This window comes from Mustela lutreola, chromosome 6, assembly GCF_030435805.1.
Source record: "Mustela lutreola isolate mMusLut2 chromosome 6, mMusLut2.pri, whole genome shotgun sequence".
In the NCBI taxonomy this organism is placed as follows: domain Eukaryota; kingdom Metazoa; phylum Chordata; class Mammalia; order Carnivora; family Mustelidae; genus Mustela; species Mustela lutreola.
Window position 1 is genome coordinate 70,073,761 of NC_081295.1, and position 19,269 is coordinate 70,093,029.

The 19,269-nt window shown below is 37.9% G+C and overlaps 1 protein-coding gene across 4 annotated transcripts in view; it reads right to left on the minus strand.

Moving 5' to 3' along the window:
• The window catches only part of AKAP7 (A-kinase anchoring protein 7), a 155,017-nt gene that overhangs the window by 82,307 nt on the left and 53,441 nt on the right, over positions 1–19,269 (minus strand). For all 4 annotated transcript variants that reach the window (XR_009354636.1, XM_059177537.1, XM_059177538.1 and 1 more), the window contains exon 6: positions 9,516–9,628. Coding sequence is in view for 3 of the 4 variants with exons in the window: in XM_059177537.1 (XP_059033520.1) it covers positions 9,516–9,628 (113 nt within the window). In the remaining variant the exon portion in view is untranslated. The remainder of the gene's footprint in view (positions 1–9,515; positions 9,629–19,269) is intronic.

Below are 19,269 nucleotides of genomic sequence, written 5' to 3' on the forward strand. Positions count from 1 at the left end.
TTTCTCTCTCTCTATCTGCCTCTCTGTCTACTTGTGATCTCTCTCTGTCAAATAAATAAACAAAATCTTAAAAAAAAAACAAACAAAAAAAAAAGATCATTATACTCCAGTCAGTCATTAACTGGGAAAATGAAATTAACAGGTTTCAAAATGCCTACAAAAGACTAGTTAAGAAAAAAATTTTCCCTTGGGCGCCTGGGTGGCTCAGTGGGTTAAGCCGCTGCCTTCAGCTCAGGTCGTGATCTCAGGGTCCTGGGATAGAGTCTTGCATCTGGCTCTCTGCTCAGCAGGGAGCCTGCTTCCTCCTCTCTCTCTCTCTGCCTACTTAATGATCTCTCTCTGTCAAATAAATAAATAAAATCTTTAAAAAAAATTTTTTTTCCCAACACTAATGGTAATAGCTGAGATAGGACATGTATATTTTAATACAGTTAAGCCAAATCCATGCAATTCTAATTACGTTGAATACTTTGTTATTGCATATTTCAACGCTAGTTCTAAAACTCTGTTTCTTAAATTACATTTAAGTCAGAATATTGTCTATAAATAAAAATGTTGGAAAATAAGTAAAAATGTCCACTGAATTTGGATGTTTGAAGCAAACATATCATTTAGGCCTGAATTATCAAGATCAACATTTCCTAAACCATGTTCTGCCAAACACTAGTGCTACAAGACAGTCAATGAAAAAAGGACTTGCTAGTCAAGTACATCTGGGAAATGATGCTGAGGTGAACTAAATGTTCAAAATATTCACTGCCCCTTCCTGTAGTGTCCCTTATTGCAAGTACATTACACATCCTGCTTTGTTGAATTCAGAAGGAACCATGTGTCTTGCCTTGGCCAATAAGATGTGAGCAGGAATGATGTGACTCATTTGTGAGCTTTAAGAATCAGCTTGGGATTTGCCAGCTCCCTTTTCCTTCTGCCAAAAGACCAGCATGTTCCTACACAGAGGCTGCTCAGCGCAGGTCCTCCATAAAGACAATGCACAGCAGAGCCACACCTGACCCACATCTGTGAGCAAAAGATCAGTCTTTCTTGCTGTAAGCTCTTGAGAGTCATGATAAATATCAGCGGTTCAAAATTCCTAGGAAGTGTTGGAATAGAGAATCAGATTAACTTTATTTAACCCAACACTGCTAACATTTGCTTGATCACAGCATCTTTGCCTCACGTAAAACCCTGAGAGATATTCCGTGAGAAAAATTTCAAGACATACTAATGAAAATACTTGCTTCAAATCTTCATGCCACTTTGCACAGCCTTAAAATTAGGTTGACTGCGTCATTTCTTCTAGAGTTTTCAAAATCTCTAACAGAATTAGGGCCAACCAGGGCATCATTTGTTTCTCTGACATTAGTCCATTCCTAGAATCCTCCCTTAAATAATTCAGCTGTCTATACTCTCCCATATGCTTCAATTTTAAAGATGTATAAAGTAATAAACAGTTTCAAACAAACATTCAGTTTACTTGTGTACCATTTTCAATTGTTAAATAATTGCAAACTCAGTGTGGGTTTTTTTATTTAAGAGAAAGACCACACAACAACACGAAGTTGAAAAATGCATTAGTAACATAAGTGAAGTCACTTGCTATAAATAGTGCTCTTTGACACACAGTAGATGACACAGTTGACTAATGGCACCTAGAATATCTCAGAAGAAATTATTATTCCATCTCAGGGCAGATTTCACTGGACTTTTAGTTTTAAAAAACCATTAAAATGAAGAGATGTTTGCTGTGTTCTGTTTGTTTACTGAATTTTAATTAAGAAAAATCCAACTCCACTCTAACCTCAGATCTAAGTGCACCTGGTCATATGAAGAAATTTGAAAACAACCAGAAACCATGAGGAATTAAGTCATTCGTTGTTGGGAGATTCAGGACTAGCTTACTGAAGCAATGTGCTTTATCTTGTACCAAGGAAATTTTGAGACAAGCTTTTGGCTGGAAGAATAAGGACTTGCGGATCCCTATAGCGCCCCCTTTCAGGGAAGGGGGAAAGGAAGTGGCGAGGCAGTCCCGCAGGCTCCTCTGCTCAAGGCTTCTTCCCCACTGGCTCCAGGGAGGGACTCTGTTGAATATGGGCACTGCCTCTCTACTGCAAGACCTGAGACACTTCAATGCTGCGGGAGGGACTCTCTCCTCTTCGGAAACTAGTGCTTCCTGAGATTCACTTCCTCTGGGCCCCCTTTCACAATTTCTCTACCTTCTTAGGGTAGAGTCCTCACCCTCTGGGAATGAAAATTTCCTGATCATTTCTGCATCTGCCACCTAGAGGTCTGTTCCTCCCTGTATAGTCTTCCGCATCCTGAAGCAGCTTCTCATGAAAGTCCTGCTGGTCCCCGATGCTTCTAGTGGTACTTGCACATCATTTGCTTTTTACAAATTCTTCTATGTCCTACTTGCACGGAAAATGCAGCTTGTGATAGTTTCCCCATTGTCTCTACTGCTCTGTGCAGTTTCCAGGATAAAGGAAAGAGCCAAATCTAAGTTGCTACCATCTTCCTATACTTAAAGACTTTCCTCCTTTCTGCATACAAGAAAACCTATCTGAAGTTTAAACAACAACAACAACAACAAAAACACCAAAAAAAACCTCTATGTGGAGCCAAATTTTCCTATTTCGTTAAAATGTTCATCTTATAGACATTTCAGAATAGCACAGGAATCAGGAGTCAGTAACACTAAACTTTTTCTTTAAGTATGAGTTAGCAAAGGTCAAGAGAGGTTATAAGATTTGTCCAATGCTAAACAACAAAGCTAAAAATAGAAAACTCATGTTCCTTCAAATTTATTACAGACACCTCCTTAAGAAGGAATAGTCTTCTATTCCTAAACTAAACTAGTATTCCTGAGTTTTAAAATCACTTTTAAAGACGCATTATGATGCAGACCCAGGAAAGTGAGGGGTAACTAACTTATACCAGCCCACTTAACAATTAACAAAATCCTGAAGGGTGTTTGGGTGGCTCAGTTGGTTACACATCTGCCTTCAGCTCAGGTCATGATCTCAGGGTCCTGGGGTCAAGTCCTGCATCAGGCTGCCTGCTCAGCAGGGAGTCTGCTTCTTCCTCTGCCCCTCCTCCCTGCTTATGATCTCTCCTCAAATAAATAAATAATTTAAAAAAAAAAAACTGAGAAAATTTCTGTTACAGTCTTGGTCCTATATATCGAATCCCCAAACAATCCAGAGGCTAAGTTTTCCCCCTTACCTACACTGTCAGAACATAACCTGCATCCATATGCTTTCCTTTTCCACTTCCCGGTTTCCTTCTCCCTGCGTCCCTCAGCCTCATCATTTTAGGGTCCAACATTACCCCTCTGCCCATGCTTTGGGCATATCAAATTCTGCATTCAAAACAAACCCATCTAAGTGACAGTAGTAACTAACAGTTTCAAAGGAAATCATTTCTTTCATTCTGAAGTTCTCTCATTGTCTAATTCTGTGAAGAGCTGATAAAAGGAAGTGTCAGTCAATTAATAAACTGCAGCTTTGATAGTGTAGTGCTATCTGAGTAATTTGAAAGAGTCACAGATCAGGAAATGTACCTAAAAAGGCCAGAGAACAATTAATGCTTAAATACAACTGATTTATCCATGACACGATCACATTTATTTCTTGAGAAATCTGGATCTGCATTAAGATACATGTCTGATTTGAAACTGGTCTTCTTCTGCCACCAAGTGTTAGCACACACTTCTAACCAACCAGTTTTTGCAATGGTTAAATCAGAGAAATACAAGGTCACTCGATGAGAAAAACAGATCTAAAAGAAAGGCAGTATAAAAAGCACAGAGGTGAACAAGTTGCAGACTAACAACCTAAAATAAATATATTTCAAGAAAAACTCTTGAATTTTAGTTACTATTTTAAACACGTGGTAATTTAGTAAGATTCTCTGAGGCTCCGTTCATTTAATGAAACCACAACTCTGAAAGCACAATGATAATCAAACTCGCTTTAAAATATATAATAACTACTTTCGATATTCTCTTATGCAATATACCCTACTAGAATTTCATTCAACTAAGAATATGCAAAACACAGTGACTAAATGCCTCCTAGTGTTAGGAAAATAGACAATGCCAAGAAAAATCTTAAGTTTCTCAGAATCTAAAGTCAAGCTCAGTTCTAAGCTTGGGAACCAGAATACCAGCCTGTAGCAGAGGAAGATCTGTACCAGGAGATGAGAAAGGAGTTTCTGTACTTTCAAAATTCTGAATCACAATCTATAGAACTTTTGGTCATCCCATGGGGCTTCTGGTTAATTCTACTGAATAGTATTATCTACAAATAGGAGACTACCAAAGGCTGGCACCCCAGAAGCCTAGGGACTTCTGAAGCCAACACTCAGTACCACTGGGAAATCCTCAGACTAGATCTTTCTGACCATTCCAGTGGAGGTCAACATTCATTCCCTGCACCAGACATCTGTCCACACCTTTTATGTCAAGCTGTTTTACCTTCATGAACAGACCGATATGACTCAAACTTTGAATATTTTTTTATACTGGCATGGATAACAGCTTTTTAGACTATAAAAAATAACCGGTATATGACCAAAAAAAAAAAAAAAAGTACCACGTGAGGTATTGTTACAGAATAATTGGTTACACCTCCTGTAAATAATAATGAGTGGATCATCTTAACCATCTAAGAACTGGCCTGTAATGATCCAGGGCCCTTCTCTACCCAGAGCACCCCTTTTCACTAATAATTATCACATCTACCCTGACAATAGTACCACCAGTATCTTCGGAGCCCACCGGTATCTATCTCCTCACTACAAAGAATGATTTCTGGTTGGCCTTCTGGCAGGTCAGACTGAAATATAGAGAGTACGCCAACCTTCAAAACAGAGCATCTTTGTGGGAGACACCATCAGCTCTTTTTGAGATACTCTCACTTTGCATCACCATCCATACCAGAAACTCAAAGAACACTCCTCAAGATAATGGAAAACCTTCAAGTTTCCTGCATCTGTGGCTTCCCTTTACCCTCCGTTGCCATGAGACTTCTAACTCGCCCAACACCATTTCTGTGATCAGCCATGTAAGGCTCCACTCTTCCTCAGAACCTAAGCAAAGCCCCAAGCAACCAAGAGAGAAATTCTGGGTGTGTCAAGGGGAATTTACTATAGTCCAGGTGACATTAAGGTCAGCTGTATTCACTGATCTACCAGAAGAAATAAGGGCTAAAAGAGCAGTTGTGGGAGCCTACATTTTAGCTCCAAAATTCAAGGAAGCACATTAAGCTGTGTTGAAGGCAAACCCAGGGAAACTATCTTTATACAACTTTAATTATGGTTTATATTTTTAATCCATTCCACAATTCTTATAAATTGCCTATTTTAATAGCTTCTTAAATCATTGATATGATTTAGCATAACTGACTTAAAAATTCCCTCATCATAAAGGAAGTTATTTCTAACTTTTCCTCTATTATAGGACTTCCTATATTACATGATTTCCTCAGTAAACATTTTTATACATAAAGAATTTCTTCTTTAAAATTATTTCTTAGTTATAAAATAAATAAGTCCTGGGTATACAACATGGTGATAATAATTAAAATACTATATTATAAAAAAAGATACTATATTGTATATTTGAAAGTTAGTAAGAAAGTTCTTAAAAGTCCCCACAACAACAACAAAAAGGTAACTATATAAGTTGATAGATGTGTTAATTAACCTTAGTATGGTAATCATTTTGCCATATAGTCATATCTTAAATCATTATGTTATATACCTGAAACTTACACTATGTTGCATATCAATTTTATCTCAACTAAAAACTTATTTGTTTAGGATAATCCCAGCAGCATGAACCTCTTAGTTAAAGAATATGAATTTTCAGAATTTTTTTTTACAGGAATTTCTTAATTCACAATTCAAAGGGCCATACCAAGCCACCATGCATAATCTTTGATGGTCCTTCTATCTCAAGTTTACCCAAACAAATGTTCCTCTAATACAGTGTGGCTGGAGGTATAAATTGGGGCCACTATTTTAAAAGGAAATTTATGGTGTTTTGGAAAAGTTAAAATATATAATATCCTGTGACCTTGACACTCCATAGGTTCTTTGATGTATTGGCATGTCTACCCAAAGGAAAATGAACATGGAATCTCACTGCAGCATTTTTATGCTGGCAAAGAAATGGAAATTAATGTAATTATTCATCAAGTGGAGAATAAATTATGATAAATCAAAACAATGTATACTTATTTCTGTTTTAAAGAAACTATATGCAGGTATTTGCACCTATATATATTTGTAGTGTAAAGGAAAAAGTCGGGAGAATATACCGATAGTGGTAACCTCCAGAGAGAGAAATTATATTGGGAAGAAGGGGGCAGTAGGGTGGTGCTGAAGGAAAAATTGTATACTCCATTTTATAGATTTGCATCTATTTGGACTGTTTACAATGACCAAATATTCACCTAATACTTTAATAATTAAAATCACTTTTAAAATAAAAGAAAGTACTTGAAATAAGACAAACTTTCAATACTTGAGTGATAAAAACCTATTATTTCCTATCTCTCTCTCTCCTTCTCCTTTTATTTTGTCAACCTAAACAACGCTGAATACTAGCAATACATTCCACTACTGATTTCACCAATGTCTACTCCCTTACAAATAAGTGAACCTGAATAAAAACCGTGTAGAGAACGAATGCTGAGAAAGGACAGTTGAAAAGGTAAAAAGTTAAGAAGAAAGAGATTGAAGAACCACAAATTTTCAAATCATCTGTATTCCAAATCGCAAAGCATAATAAAAATGCACTTTTATGCATGCTACCTTTTCATACTGGCTTTAACTTTTACAGTGGAACAAATGACTTCCTGCATTTAAAAAAAAAAAAATGTTGGTTATTTATTTAAACCTGCAGGTCTCTCTCTCTGAATACACTGCTCTACAGAAAATCTGGATCAGAATCACCCGTGGCACAGATGGATTATCAAAAGTCACAATCTTTAGGTACATCTCCAGATCTGAAGCTAGAGGGTGGGAATCTGCAGCTTTGGCGTTGACACATGAATCCCAATGTTTAAAGTATACTTTCTTACGCATTCAGAAACACTGGACATCATAGTAGTACATAGGAATGGAGTCATTCCATTATTGAAAAGAAAAAATTTGGGGCTTACTGAAAGGCAGTGAGGTCATACCTTATTTTCTAAAGATTAAGTTTTCTAATCTAAATGAAATACAATCTGATTTAGATTTTATATACCATTCAGGCAGGGACTGTTTCTCTCTTTTTAAAAAATTTTTAAAAGATTTTATTTATTTGACAGAGGGAAAGACACAATGAGAGAGGGAACATAAGCAAAGGACGAGGGAGAGGGAGAAGCAGGCTTCCTGCAGAGCAGGGAGCCCGATTTGGGGCTCGATCCCAGGACCCTGGAATCATGACCTGAGCCAAAGGCAGCCGTTTAACCAACTGAGCCACCCAGGTGCCCCATGTTTCTCTTTTGATCATAACTCTGGGCCCAGCAGCCCATGTCTGGTGCATATTAAGTGCGTGGTAAATTTTGTTGAGTTAGTATGGTTTGGGCCAGGGAGTTCCTCATGTGACAAGAGAAATCAATTTGGATGAACTAGATGTGCCGGTGGGAGAGAAGAATCTGGGCCTGGGAAAGGGTTAAGATGGATTCCCCACAGGGCTCGGCAACAGGAAGAATGGGTTCTCACGTCAGCCACTTCATATTTGTAAGACTCATATTCCCATTCTACAACATAAGGGAGCAGATTCTGGGAAATTAACTGCCAAGGAATCATTTAAATTTAGTCTAAAATATTAAAATTCATATTCTAGAGTAGTTTAAACACTCCTTTGATAAATGTCCTCATGCGCTCTCAAGTAAAATTTAACACCGAACAGAGAAAGAAGCACTTCAAAATGTGAATATTACCTTCACCACTGATTTGTCATTCTGTGATTAAGTATGAAATCACTGGGAAGAGGACCATCCATTTGAAAGCAAAACAAGAATGATAATGAGTAAAGAAGTTAACCATCAGTCTGCAAGTTTTGTCAGCTGTTAATTCAAATGTCTAAATCTGTTTCTTACACAAATTGTTTTTACCTAAATATTCAGGAATGGCACCTGATTTAGTTATTATTGAATGTGAGGCATAGTGATCAAAAGAAAAAAAAGAAAACCACGCAAGGTATCTTTTTGAAAAGGTATTCACAACAATTTGTAGAAAATTCAGAATCACAGGATGGTCAATCACCCAAATACATGTTTTAAAGATCAGAAAGAGGGCGCCTGGGTGGCTCAGTGGGTTAAGCCGCTGCCTTCGGCTCAGGTCATGATCTCAGGGTCCTGGGATCGAGTCCCACATGGGGCTCTCTGCTCAGCAGGGAGCCTGCTTCCTCCTCTCTCTCTCTCTGCCTGCCTCTCTGACTACTTGTGATTTCTCTCTGTCAAATAAATAAATAAAATCTTTAAAAAAGAAAGAAAGAAAGAAAGAAAGAAAGATCTTCCGTGCAAAGAGACATTAAATATGTGTCCAATTTAGAAAAGAGATCCACTTACTAATAAACATGACTTTCATTTATAGAGCTGCAAATCAGTCTTAACTGTAGCAAGGGGTCATGGAGAGCAGGAACAAACATTAATCTGCATGCCCATCTCCAAAACTCTGGTATATTAGAGCAGGTCAGCAAATGGCTAAATTTGCATGAGAAGCTCCCTAGGCTGAAATGGGAAACACAATGAAGGGTGTCCTTAGGATTCCGGGAGAAAAGCTCATAAATCCAGAAGAAAACCAAAAGTTACTCTAAACTGAGGGAGGACGGGGTAGCTTGGGAAGGTAGAAAGATGTGGGAGGTCAAGAGACATATCCCTTAGTTCATGTCACTTCTGCCCATCCTCAGGGAGGAGTACTTTCAAGTAATGGTGGGATTGGGTCTCCTTAGTTATCCTCCTGCCCAGTCCATGGAACAGCTGTTCCAAGCCTTCAATGGAGACAACTACTAAAACCACAAGGCCATCTTCTGGAAATCTTGAAAGAGTGGCATAAAGGGGGGTAAAGAAGTGCATCCCACCATGAAAAACCCAGTTCCAGTGAGCAGCACCAGGTATGCAGGCCAGAGGAGGAAGCCTGGAGGACAGCAGGCTGTAAACAACCAAAAGCAGAGAAAGCAATAAAATAGTACTTGGCCCTGCCTCAATGCTCTTCAAGGGAGGAAGCAAATTTGGCAAGAGAAGCAGCATCAGGAAATGTTGGTCCAAGTATGCAGCTAATGTTGGCAGAGGGTGCAGAAGAAGAGCCCCTGTGGCAAAGGAGGGCACAGCTGGAAGAGCCTGCATGGAGTCTCACAAGCCAACTCAGCCTCCCTGGGAGTGGGAAACAAACTGACTTGGAATCCCATGACCCAGAGTGGTAGGGTGTCAAGAACCACTACAAAGCTCACACGTGCCCGAAGCATGCTTAGTAAGACTGGTGCAGCTGGTAAACTGGGGCTTATAACAAAAATGTTTACCTACCTTCTTCCGGAGCTGTGGTACTCTGGACAATTTCATAAAAGTCAAGTGAGGCTTGAAACTCCTGTTTTCTCCTGCCAAGATGCCCTTTTCTTGAAATGTCCTTTTTGCAGCTTCTAAAGAAAATAAAAATACAAAAATGCTACTGTAATACATGGCTATCTTTTATTTTTAAAATGGCAATTCAAAAAATAACAAATTACTTTATAATGAATATATACCTGTATGGAATACTTTCTAAGAGAGAATTAAAACCACACACTGCATAGGACAAGATATTATTAAATCTGCATAAATTTCACACTTTAAGCACACAAAAGCAACAATTTGAAAAGAAAACATTTAAGAAATATAATAAGTGTTTGTCTGATATGATGCTGATTTTCACTGAATATCCTAGTGGTGGCTAGATGCATAGAAAAGGACTAGTTTATCTATGACCCATATCTAAAATTTCTACTTCTGACCAAGATGGAATAACAGCAATCGGATTTACCCTCCCCTCTGAAACAATGAAAGGACCAAGTATATAAAATGATGGTTTGTAAGACACTCCACTTATCAGGCAGTGAAGCTCAATGATCTCTTAGAGATGAGAAACAAGGTGAGCCCTTCAACTGCCCAGCTGGAAGAAACCATCCTCACTGGGTCGAGTAAAAACTGCTGAAAGTAGGAGAGGCAAAGGTATCCATAGCTCACGGGCAAGAGTCCTAGAAAAGCGAGACCTGTACAGAGAGAAAATCCCACAAATCTACAAAGGGTTGCCCTAGAGTATTCAGCTGAGTATAGACCTGCGCATATATATTAGGAAGCTACCTGAGGATGGGGAAATACATTCGAAAGGATTAGAGGGAATGGTGCCCAGTGCTCATACAGAGGCAGGAGAATTGTCTGCTCCCATGAGCCAAACTGGAAAAACTTTGAGATTTGTGGGAAACTGGGTAGAATGAACAGCAGTGGGGAACTTTTCCCCTCAGTGGTGGGGAAAAATTAGCTTTGAACTGGTACTGTTCTAGTCCCATCTAAAATATCTTAGAAGCAAGATCCAAAAGCAAAAAAAACTGTTTCCAAGTAACTTAATTATGTCCTAGAACAAAGCCCAAGAATATTTATAGGCATACAAAACTATCCAGACCCAACAAGGTAATTTCACAATGTCTGGCATCTAATCAAAAATGTCCAGGCATGCAAATGAACAGGAAAATATGACCTACAATGAAGAGATAAATCAATTCATCAAAGGGAATGGACACAAATTTAGAGTCAGAAGATAAAAGTATCAAAATAGTTATTATGACGATATTCTTTATGTTCAAAAAGTAGAGACATGCAATATATAAAAAAGACCCAAATCAAATTTACAGAGATGAAAATTGCAATGTCTAGAGAAAAATACACTGGATAGAATTAATGACAGATTAGACACTGTAGAACAAAAAATTAGTGAACTTGAAGACATAGCAATAGAAGCCACACAAAATAAAATATAGAGAAAAGAGAAAGAAAGGAAAGGGAAACAAAAGGGAAATGGAAGGGAAAGGGAGATGGCAATGAAGGAAAAGGGAAAAGAAAAGAAAAAAGAAGGAACAGCAGTAAATGTGGGGTAACAGCAAATTGTCTAATATATGTATAAGTTAAGTCCCTTAAAAAGAGGCAAGAGGAAGACAGGAAATATTTGAAGAAATAATGCCTGCTGGGGAATGAGAGTTGCCACAACCATGACATAAAATAATCTAGGCAATAATTTTTTTTTCACTGATTTAAAATGACTTTTTATTCTCTCCTAAAGATTTACTTGTCATTACAAGAACATGACTTAATCCTACTGTGAGAAGCAAATACTAAGACGGAACCTATTGTCTTCTCCTCCCACCTTATGTCCCCACCCATATACTCTCCTCTCCTTGAGTGTGAGAGGAACATGCTTCTGACCAATAGAATGGGGCAATATTTTTTTTAATTTACTTCATAAGTATTTGAACCAGCAAATTCAGTTCTAGGAAAATACACAAAAATAAAATTTTTAACACACAAGATTCTATATAGAAGATTCAAGATATCAATTCTTAAAAACACACAAAGTATAAACAACCTCATCAATAAAGAAATGGTTGTTAAATTACCATATGGCATACTAAGGACTACCATAAGAAAAGATGCCCATGGTCTATTAAGAAAAAAGGCAAGTTGCATGGTTAATGTACCAATAATATGATTCCATGGCTTACTTAAAAAAGATAAATTCTCTACGTTTTATTAGCATAAAAATGGTGTAAATTACTGTAAGATGAGGGTTGACATTGAATAGAGATAGAAAAGATGAGTAACATTTTCTTTACACACCTGTATATTGTTTGAGTGGTTACAATGAGCATGTATTACTTCGGAATAAAAATTTTTTTTTAAATTAAATAAGCAGAATAACTGCCTAGACATTAGCAATATAATATTATTACAAGTACACAAGCATCATAGTAGAATGTAGAATGCACAAGTAGAATTTTCTGCTTTATGTATGAAAAATTCATACTTTTCAAAGATCTTTGGTAAACAACTTCTCATTTGTCCTTTCTGCCTCCAAATCAGGTAGGGCTAATACCCAAGTTAATCTTAAAAATAAATAAAGCTAAAACATAAGAAGTCAATGCTCAAATTCACGCTCTTTGTTAGTAGTAAAGAAGGAACTGGAATGCAGATGCCATCACTTCTACTCTGGTCATGTTTCAAGCGAGCTAAAACCCCAGCTTAAGCCAAGGTCAGTGAAGGGTACAAAGGCTGCTCCAGCAACTGAATGAGGAAGAGTAAGGCAGGGCATTCTGTCACCTTCCACCATGCCCACACACACACTGGTTTCAGTCAGAGAAGCTCCCCTCTTTTACACATGAGCTTCTAAATACCTTTCCCTTTTCTAAAAGAATTCCTACATTTACCCAAAAACAAAGTTCAAAAAATCAGTCTTCAAAAAAACACACAGAGAGGGGTCCCTTCAGTAAAAATAATCCTGCCAACAGTGTCCATTAAAAAATAGAAACTGGGGCGCCTGGGTGGCTCAGTGGGTTAAGCCGCTGCCTTCGGCTCAGGTCATGATCTCAGGGTCCTGGGATCCAGGCCCGCATCGGGCTCTCTGCTCAGCAGGGAGCCTGCTTCCTCCTCTCTCTCTGCCTGCCTCTCTGCCTGCTTGTGATCTCTCTCTGTCAAATAAATAAATAAAATCTTTAAAAAAAAATAGAAACTGATGAAATATAAGGTAAAAAATGTCTTTGAATCTAAAATAAAACCACCTCCTATCCAAATGTTTAATGAATTGTTCCTTTTAAATTCATTTATTTCTTAGCAATGTTAAATATGCTTTAATTTTTCTAACAATTAAAAATCATGAACCTAGTGGAAGATTACCTAATATTTCCAAAAAACATGTCCTAAAAAATAAAAGATGTTTTTAATATAACACTAAATACTACAGTCATAAGAATGCTTTAGTTTTAACCACCAATTCTGTTGGAATCCGGAAATTACTAATGATACACAGAATTATAACCAGAAATACCTGGCTAAAAACAAAACCAAAAATATTTCCATCCAGTCTGATTATTTTTTACATAGTGTAAGTATTCAGTTTTTTGGAATGGGAACCCGAAACAAAAAGGATGTGGGAGTGAACAAAACAAAGATACAATATTATCCTTTCTCAGAAAAAGAAGGGTTTGCTGTAATGACTGGTCCACGCAAAACTAATAAAAATAACAGAGAAGGGCAGAGTTTCCAAACAGAAATACCTGCGCAGGAGAAAATTCAAATGGATGCATTCTTTTTACCAACAACATAATTATTAGCCGCATCAATGATACCTTCCTAGTATGCTGGGCGGCAGGAAGGACAAAAAGCAGGGAAGAGGACCTCACTCCCAGGAGAGGAGCTCCTGGAGCAGACTTGGGAGTTAGTGAGCTCAGTACCCACAGGTGTGACTACACAGGCTTAGCATCTGTGTGAATTCAACGGTATCTGTGCGTATTCAACAATACCTGCTTGAATTGCGCATTACCTTTGTGCTAGGTGTTTTAGCAATGCTTGATCATGTACTCCTCCAGATAACCCTAAGGGGTAAGTTATTATTCCCATTTCTAAAAATGAAGGAACTGAGACTCTGAAATGCTCACAGCTTTCTCAAAGATCACTGAGCTACATCATGGTGAGGATAGAATTTGAACTCAACTCTACCTGACTACAACATTCATGCTGCCCTCTATGTGAAGAATCGACAATCTTGGAAGGGCATAACTGACGCAAGTGGAAGAGCATGCAACTCTTGATCTCAGGATCATGACTTCAAGCCTCATACTGGTATAGAGATTATTGAAATAAATAAACTTCAAAAAAAAAAAAAGAATCTAAAATCTTCTTTCTCCCTTCCAAGTTGGTTGTTTTTGTTTTTAAGATTTACACATTTATTTATTTGAGAGAAAAAGCCTGCGTGTGAGCAGGGGAGGGGCAGAGGGAAAGAGAAAGACACAGACTCCCCACCAGTAGCAAGCCAACCCGGGGCTCAATCCCAGGACACCAGGATCATGGCCTGAGCCGAAGGCAGACGCTTAACCAAGTGAGCCACCCAGGTACCCCTCTAAGAAAATTTAAGTAAAAGGGAAAATCTGGTTAGGTTATTTTAAAATTTGTACAGCACTTAGGAACAGCAGTTGGCCAACTCAGATCTCATCATCCGTTCATTCGTTCTGGAAATGATTGCTGACAGACTGTTCCAGGTGTGGGAACCACGGCAACCCACAGAACAAATCCCCTGCCCTTGCAGAACATCCACACATGCTGGGGGCTACAAACAAATACATAAATATATTGTCAGGTATTGATCAGTGATCTGGAGAAAAATAAAGCACACGAAGGATCTACAAAGTGATGTGGAAGAAAAGAGTTGCTATGTCAGATACGGTGGTCTGAGAATCCCACTCTGAAGAGATGTTTGAGAAGCTACCCAGCTGCGCGGAGAAGAGGACTCGAGGCAGAAGAAAGTACTTATAAAGAATGTTTAGTAGGTCCAGAAACAGTAAAAAGGACAGGATACCTGGAGCAGGGTGAGTCAGCATTTGGGGAAGAGGCAGAATGGGTTTAGAGAAGTACGCAGGAATATCATGGGGCAAGACAAAACCCTCAGATTTCATTCTCAGGATGGTGGGAAATGCTGACAGTTTTAAGCAAGGGAAATTCATGTGTGAGAGTAACTTTCTTCATTCATCTATATTTCAGCTAGAATTTACATCTCTTCCTGGTGGATTCAATTGCCTCAGGCAATTCAAAGTGTTCCCCTCTTTCCCCAGGACCGTATCTTAGTTGACGGGGAGGTAGCTAATGGGGTGCACAGTGGTTTAGATGGGAGTGTAGTGCCTCGCTCTTGGATCAACATCTGGCATCTCCTGAGACATAAGCCATGCTTGGTTTTTGCAGTTAGACCCTCCCTCGTTCCCATATAATGACTCTGCCACTTCTGTGCCCTTTCCGGTATGCAAGATTTCATTCTATTGGTCACCACACCATACCAGGGCAAGCAGGAACTCATTGGACCTGTCTCAGGCCCTCTACCACCTTCTTGCTTCTCTTGGGCATACAAAAATAACAATCCCCCAGGGCCAAGGTGAAAAGGGTCAGAATCTCCTAAGGCCATCCATTACATAATACCACCCTTCCTTCACCCACACTGCCACTCTGGAAGCACAGTGAATTCTGGCTCGTTGGCTCTAAGAACACACCCCAGGAGCAAGGCATAGGGTCACTCCTGCTCTCAGACTGACGTGAGTTTCTGCTGTTCTGTTCAGGAGACGATGGAAGGGCAAGAACTCACACTCTACCTTAGCCTCCAGCTCTCTTCTTCGCTGACCCTGGGAATCTTTTCTAGCATCAAAGTGGGAAAAATGTATCATTATGCTCAGGTGTTGAAATCCCAAAGCCTTTTCTCTATTTTTCTTGCTATATTCTCTCTTCTGAGAACATGGGTACCACCGTCCCAGAGGTGGCTAGGCACAGAACAAAGGATACAAGAAATACAAGGAGAAAACTTAGTATCTCAAAATATTATCCCCATATTTTCAAAATCTTAGTTTGTTATTTTACTTTCATAATATCTACTAAATGCTAATATGAGCTCAATGTGACATTTTGATCACCATTTATAAATTTGGGGCATGTCCTAAAACCTTTCACTGCTAGTCACTAGCAGCAAATGATTTTTCCTCTCCCTTTTATGGTAATAAAGAGTTAAGCAATGGACCATTAAAATGAAAAAAAAACAAAAAACAAAAAACAAAAAACCAAACCAAAAAGCAACACAACACTGTTCTTAGTTACAAACAACAAATGGCAACTTTGGCTGAATTAAGCTAAAGAACAGCAGGGGTCACCTGGGAGGTGCAGTTGGTGGAGCACCTGACTGGGTTTTGGCTCAGGTCCTGATCTCAGGGTCAGGGGCACTTTGTCAGACTCCACACTCAGCTTAGAGTCAGTATGAGATTCTCTCCCTCTCCTTCTGCCCCTTCTACTCATGCTCTCTCTCTCTCTCTCTATCTCTCTCTCCCTCAAATAAATAAACCTTAAAAAAAAAAAAAGTAAGAAAAGAATACTGGGAAGATTAGAAAACCAGGCTGGAAGGCTAGGAAGCCGAACAGGTGTCTACAGCTATGGTGAAGGACAGGTACACGGCATCACCCCCTGCTCCAGCTGGCAACGCAGGGACCATCTACAGCACATAGCAGGCTAGAACTGCTGCCACCTGCCTGCCATTGGTGGTGGCCGCCACTGATGACATAACCCAGCTCCAGAACAGATACTGCACAGTCCTTCTCTGTTCAAGGTGCTAGCTTCTGATTCAAAGTCTAGACTAAAGCAAGATCATGTTCCTAGCACCAAAGCAAACTGTGGAAGAATGTACGTGACATGGGAGACAGTGGGGAAGAGTTCAGAGGCTGGGCAGCGAAAAAAGAAAGACAACAGTCCAGCATGTACATATTTTAAAACGATAATAGTGTATTCATAACAACTACTATTACAATTAAACTTATCAACTTTTGGCTCATGTAAATTATAAGCAGGTATATCTGTCCTCAACTACCATCATAACCCAGCTCTGGTCCTCTCTATTATAGCATACCTGTAACTGTTTTAAATAGACCTAGAGTTAAAATCATGCAAAGCCATCATTTTTATGAGTCAAAAGTTGTCAAATACTGGCAATGTCTGATGGCTTAACATATACAGTGATGTTCACTTACTTAAGTTTCTAGGATCTGATTGACGGATTCAGGGCATAATTTCTAGGTCATCAAGTACTTGAAGAATTTATCACAAAGAAGAACTGCTGATAGCAGCAATATATTCATACTACTCAGCAATATATTCATATCAACCCAGAAAATAAAAACAGCATGAAGGTGTGAAAGCAAAAATTCATTTCTTCATTTATTTACAGAGCACTTCCCACATGTGCCAGACACACAGTCTGCTTATGACAGCGAACGTGGCCCTGCTCTCACAGAGTTTACCATCTCATGGGACAGATCTGGGCCCAATGAAAAAGACTCAGCAATGTTCAGAACTATCCAAAAATACAAAAGATATAAGGAAAGAAGCATTAAGAGAAGTTAAAATAGTAGGCATTTGTATTATTCATTACTACCTACATTAGTCTCACATATTATTTTGATATGACAAACTCATCAAATGTAAAGATTTAATATTTTTCTTTTTACTGGTTTCAGTTACTTTTTTTTTAAGATTTTATTTATTTTACTTTTAATAAGCAGGGGGAGCAGCCAGCAGAAGGAGAGGGAGAAGCAGACACCCTGCTGAGCAGGGCTCAATCCCAGGAGCCTTGGGATCATGACCTGAGCCGAAGGCAGATGCTTAACCATCATGAGCCATCCGAGAGCCCCGAGGTTTCAGTTACTTTGAATTTTGACCCAATAGTTCTCATTATTCACTGGGCCTGAAATCTTCGATGATGGATATCTATTCACAATACTGTTTTAAATAATATTTGTCACAAAGCACATATAATTTGTTATTAATGTATTTTTCTCTATGTTGACCAAAATAGGGGAAAAAAGAAATTGCTGTCTTCTTTTGGAAAAATATTTCTTAGTACTGGTTTTTTATTCCTATTAGCAATATAATCTATTGCTTAGCCAGACTGCAGGGTATTGGTTATGGAAACATCATTCTTGAGATAAGAAGAGTTTTTGCTGGTGTGAAAACCACATGTCGTTTTTCATCTACATTAACTCATGTTCTGGAGGAGAAGCTTATGAATAATTTAAGAAATTGTTCAATTCCTCCTAGTACCACAGACATTCCTTCAAGCACTAAATAGAAAATCGCACAGTAAATATATCAGACATCCTTCAAAAGTCAGCTAAAAACGCTTCCTAAATAATATAATTTACCTCATAGCTAAAGATGCAAAATGTCTGAAGAACAATTCCTTAAAATGTATTTTAAACACTAGCAGACTTGGCTATGTAAAAGAACACTGAAATGAATAATTTAATAAAGAAACAATATTTTGGAATCCTAACAAATACAGTAGAGTTTTATCTGTTTAGGTGAGTTTGTTTGTTTTATTCAGCAAACATTTATTGAGTGTGTTAAGTACTGGGAAGTTTTCTCCGTTTTTTAAATTTTAAATATACGTATTTTTACACAGGAGATTTTCTTTAAGTGAACTCTTAAGTATGTAGCAACAATATATTTATACCTTAAATGTAAAGAAATTGCTAAAAGTTGTCTGAAAGTAAACTATGACAGATCAATTTTAATAAAATCATATCTTTTCAATTACATACATGTTCTTATAAACTTTTTTCTTTTCTTTTGCTATTTTTTCCTGTTTCTAACATTGTGTGAATAGTTATATGATAGCATGAAATGTAATTTGAGAATACTCACAAAGAGGTTTTTTTTTTTAATTGAGCTATGGCCAAGAAATTTATTAATAAAATAGTCTAGAATACAAAATGTAAATTAGGTAGTCCTGACATATTCTTAAACTTAACATATTCTATTTCAGATGCAACAGAGGTGATAAGTTGGATTTTCATTTTAAGAAGACTGATCTGTGACCAGATAATACAGCATACAAAAGGAGATGATAAGGTCTTTTCTTGTTTTACATCTGGAAGATACTTTCTTATACCATTGTAAGTTACAATAAAACTATGTCACATATAATATGAAAGATCTCACTAAAATTTTACAATCACTTTTTAGCCATCAAAAACTTTAAATAAAAGCCATACAATTGTTTTTATCTTTTCTGTTACTATAATTTAAAGGATTCTGGTTTCCATATGCTACTCAAACTATTCCATTTTAGATGGTATTAGTAAGTCATCTGAACTATATGCTTCACCATAACAGCTGGCATAATGTTGAAATGAACTTCATTTTAAAATTTTTATACTCATCATTTTAAGTAGATATTTCCAATTGATTACTGTGTAAAACTGTCAAATAGAATTTTATAAAGCTTCACTCATAAAAGTGAGTCTTTAAAATTACACCTTGATGCCAGAGGCATCCCATTCGTTCCACTGCAATTGAGGAAAGAGACCCAGATGGAACAGTCTAACACTGGCCCAGTTCTCCTATTTTTCAACTTGTGTTCTTGGACAGGTCACTTAACCTTGATAGTAAAACTGATGAGGCCATTACAAATGATCTCTCAAGTCCCTCTTTTTATCCTAACAACCACAGGCCAAAT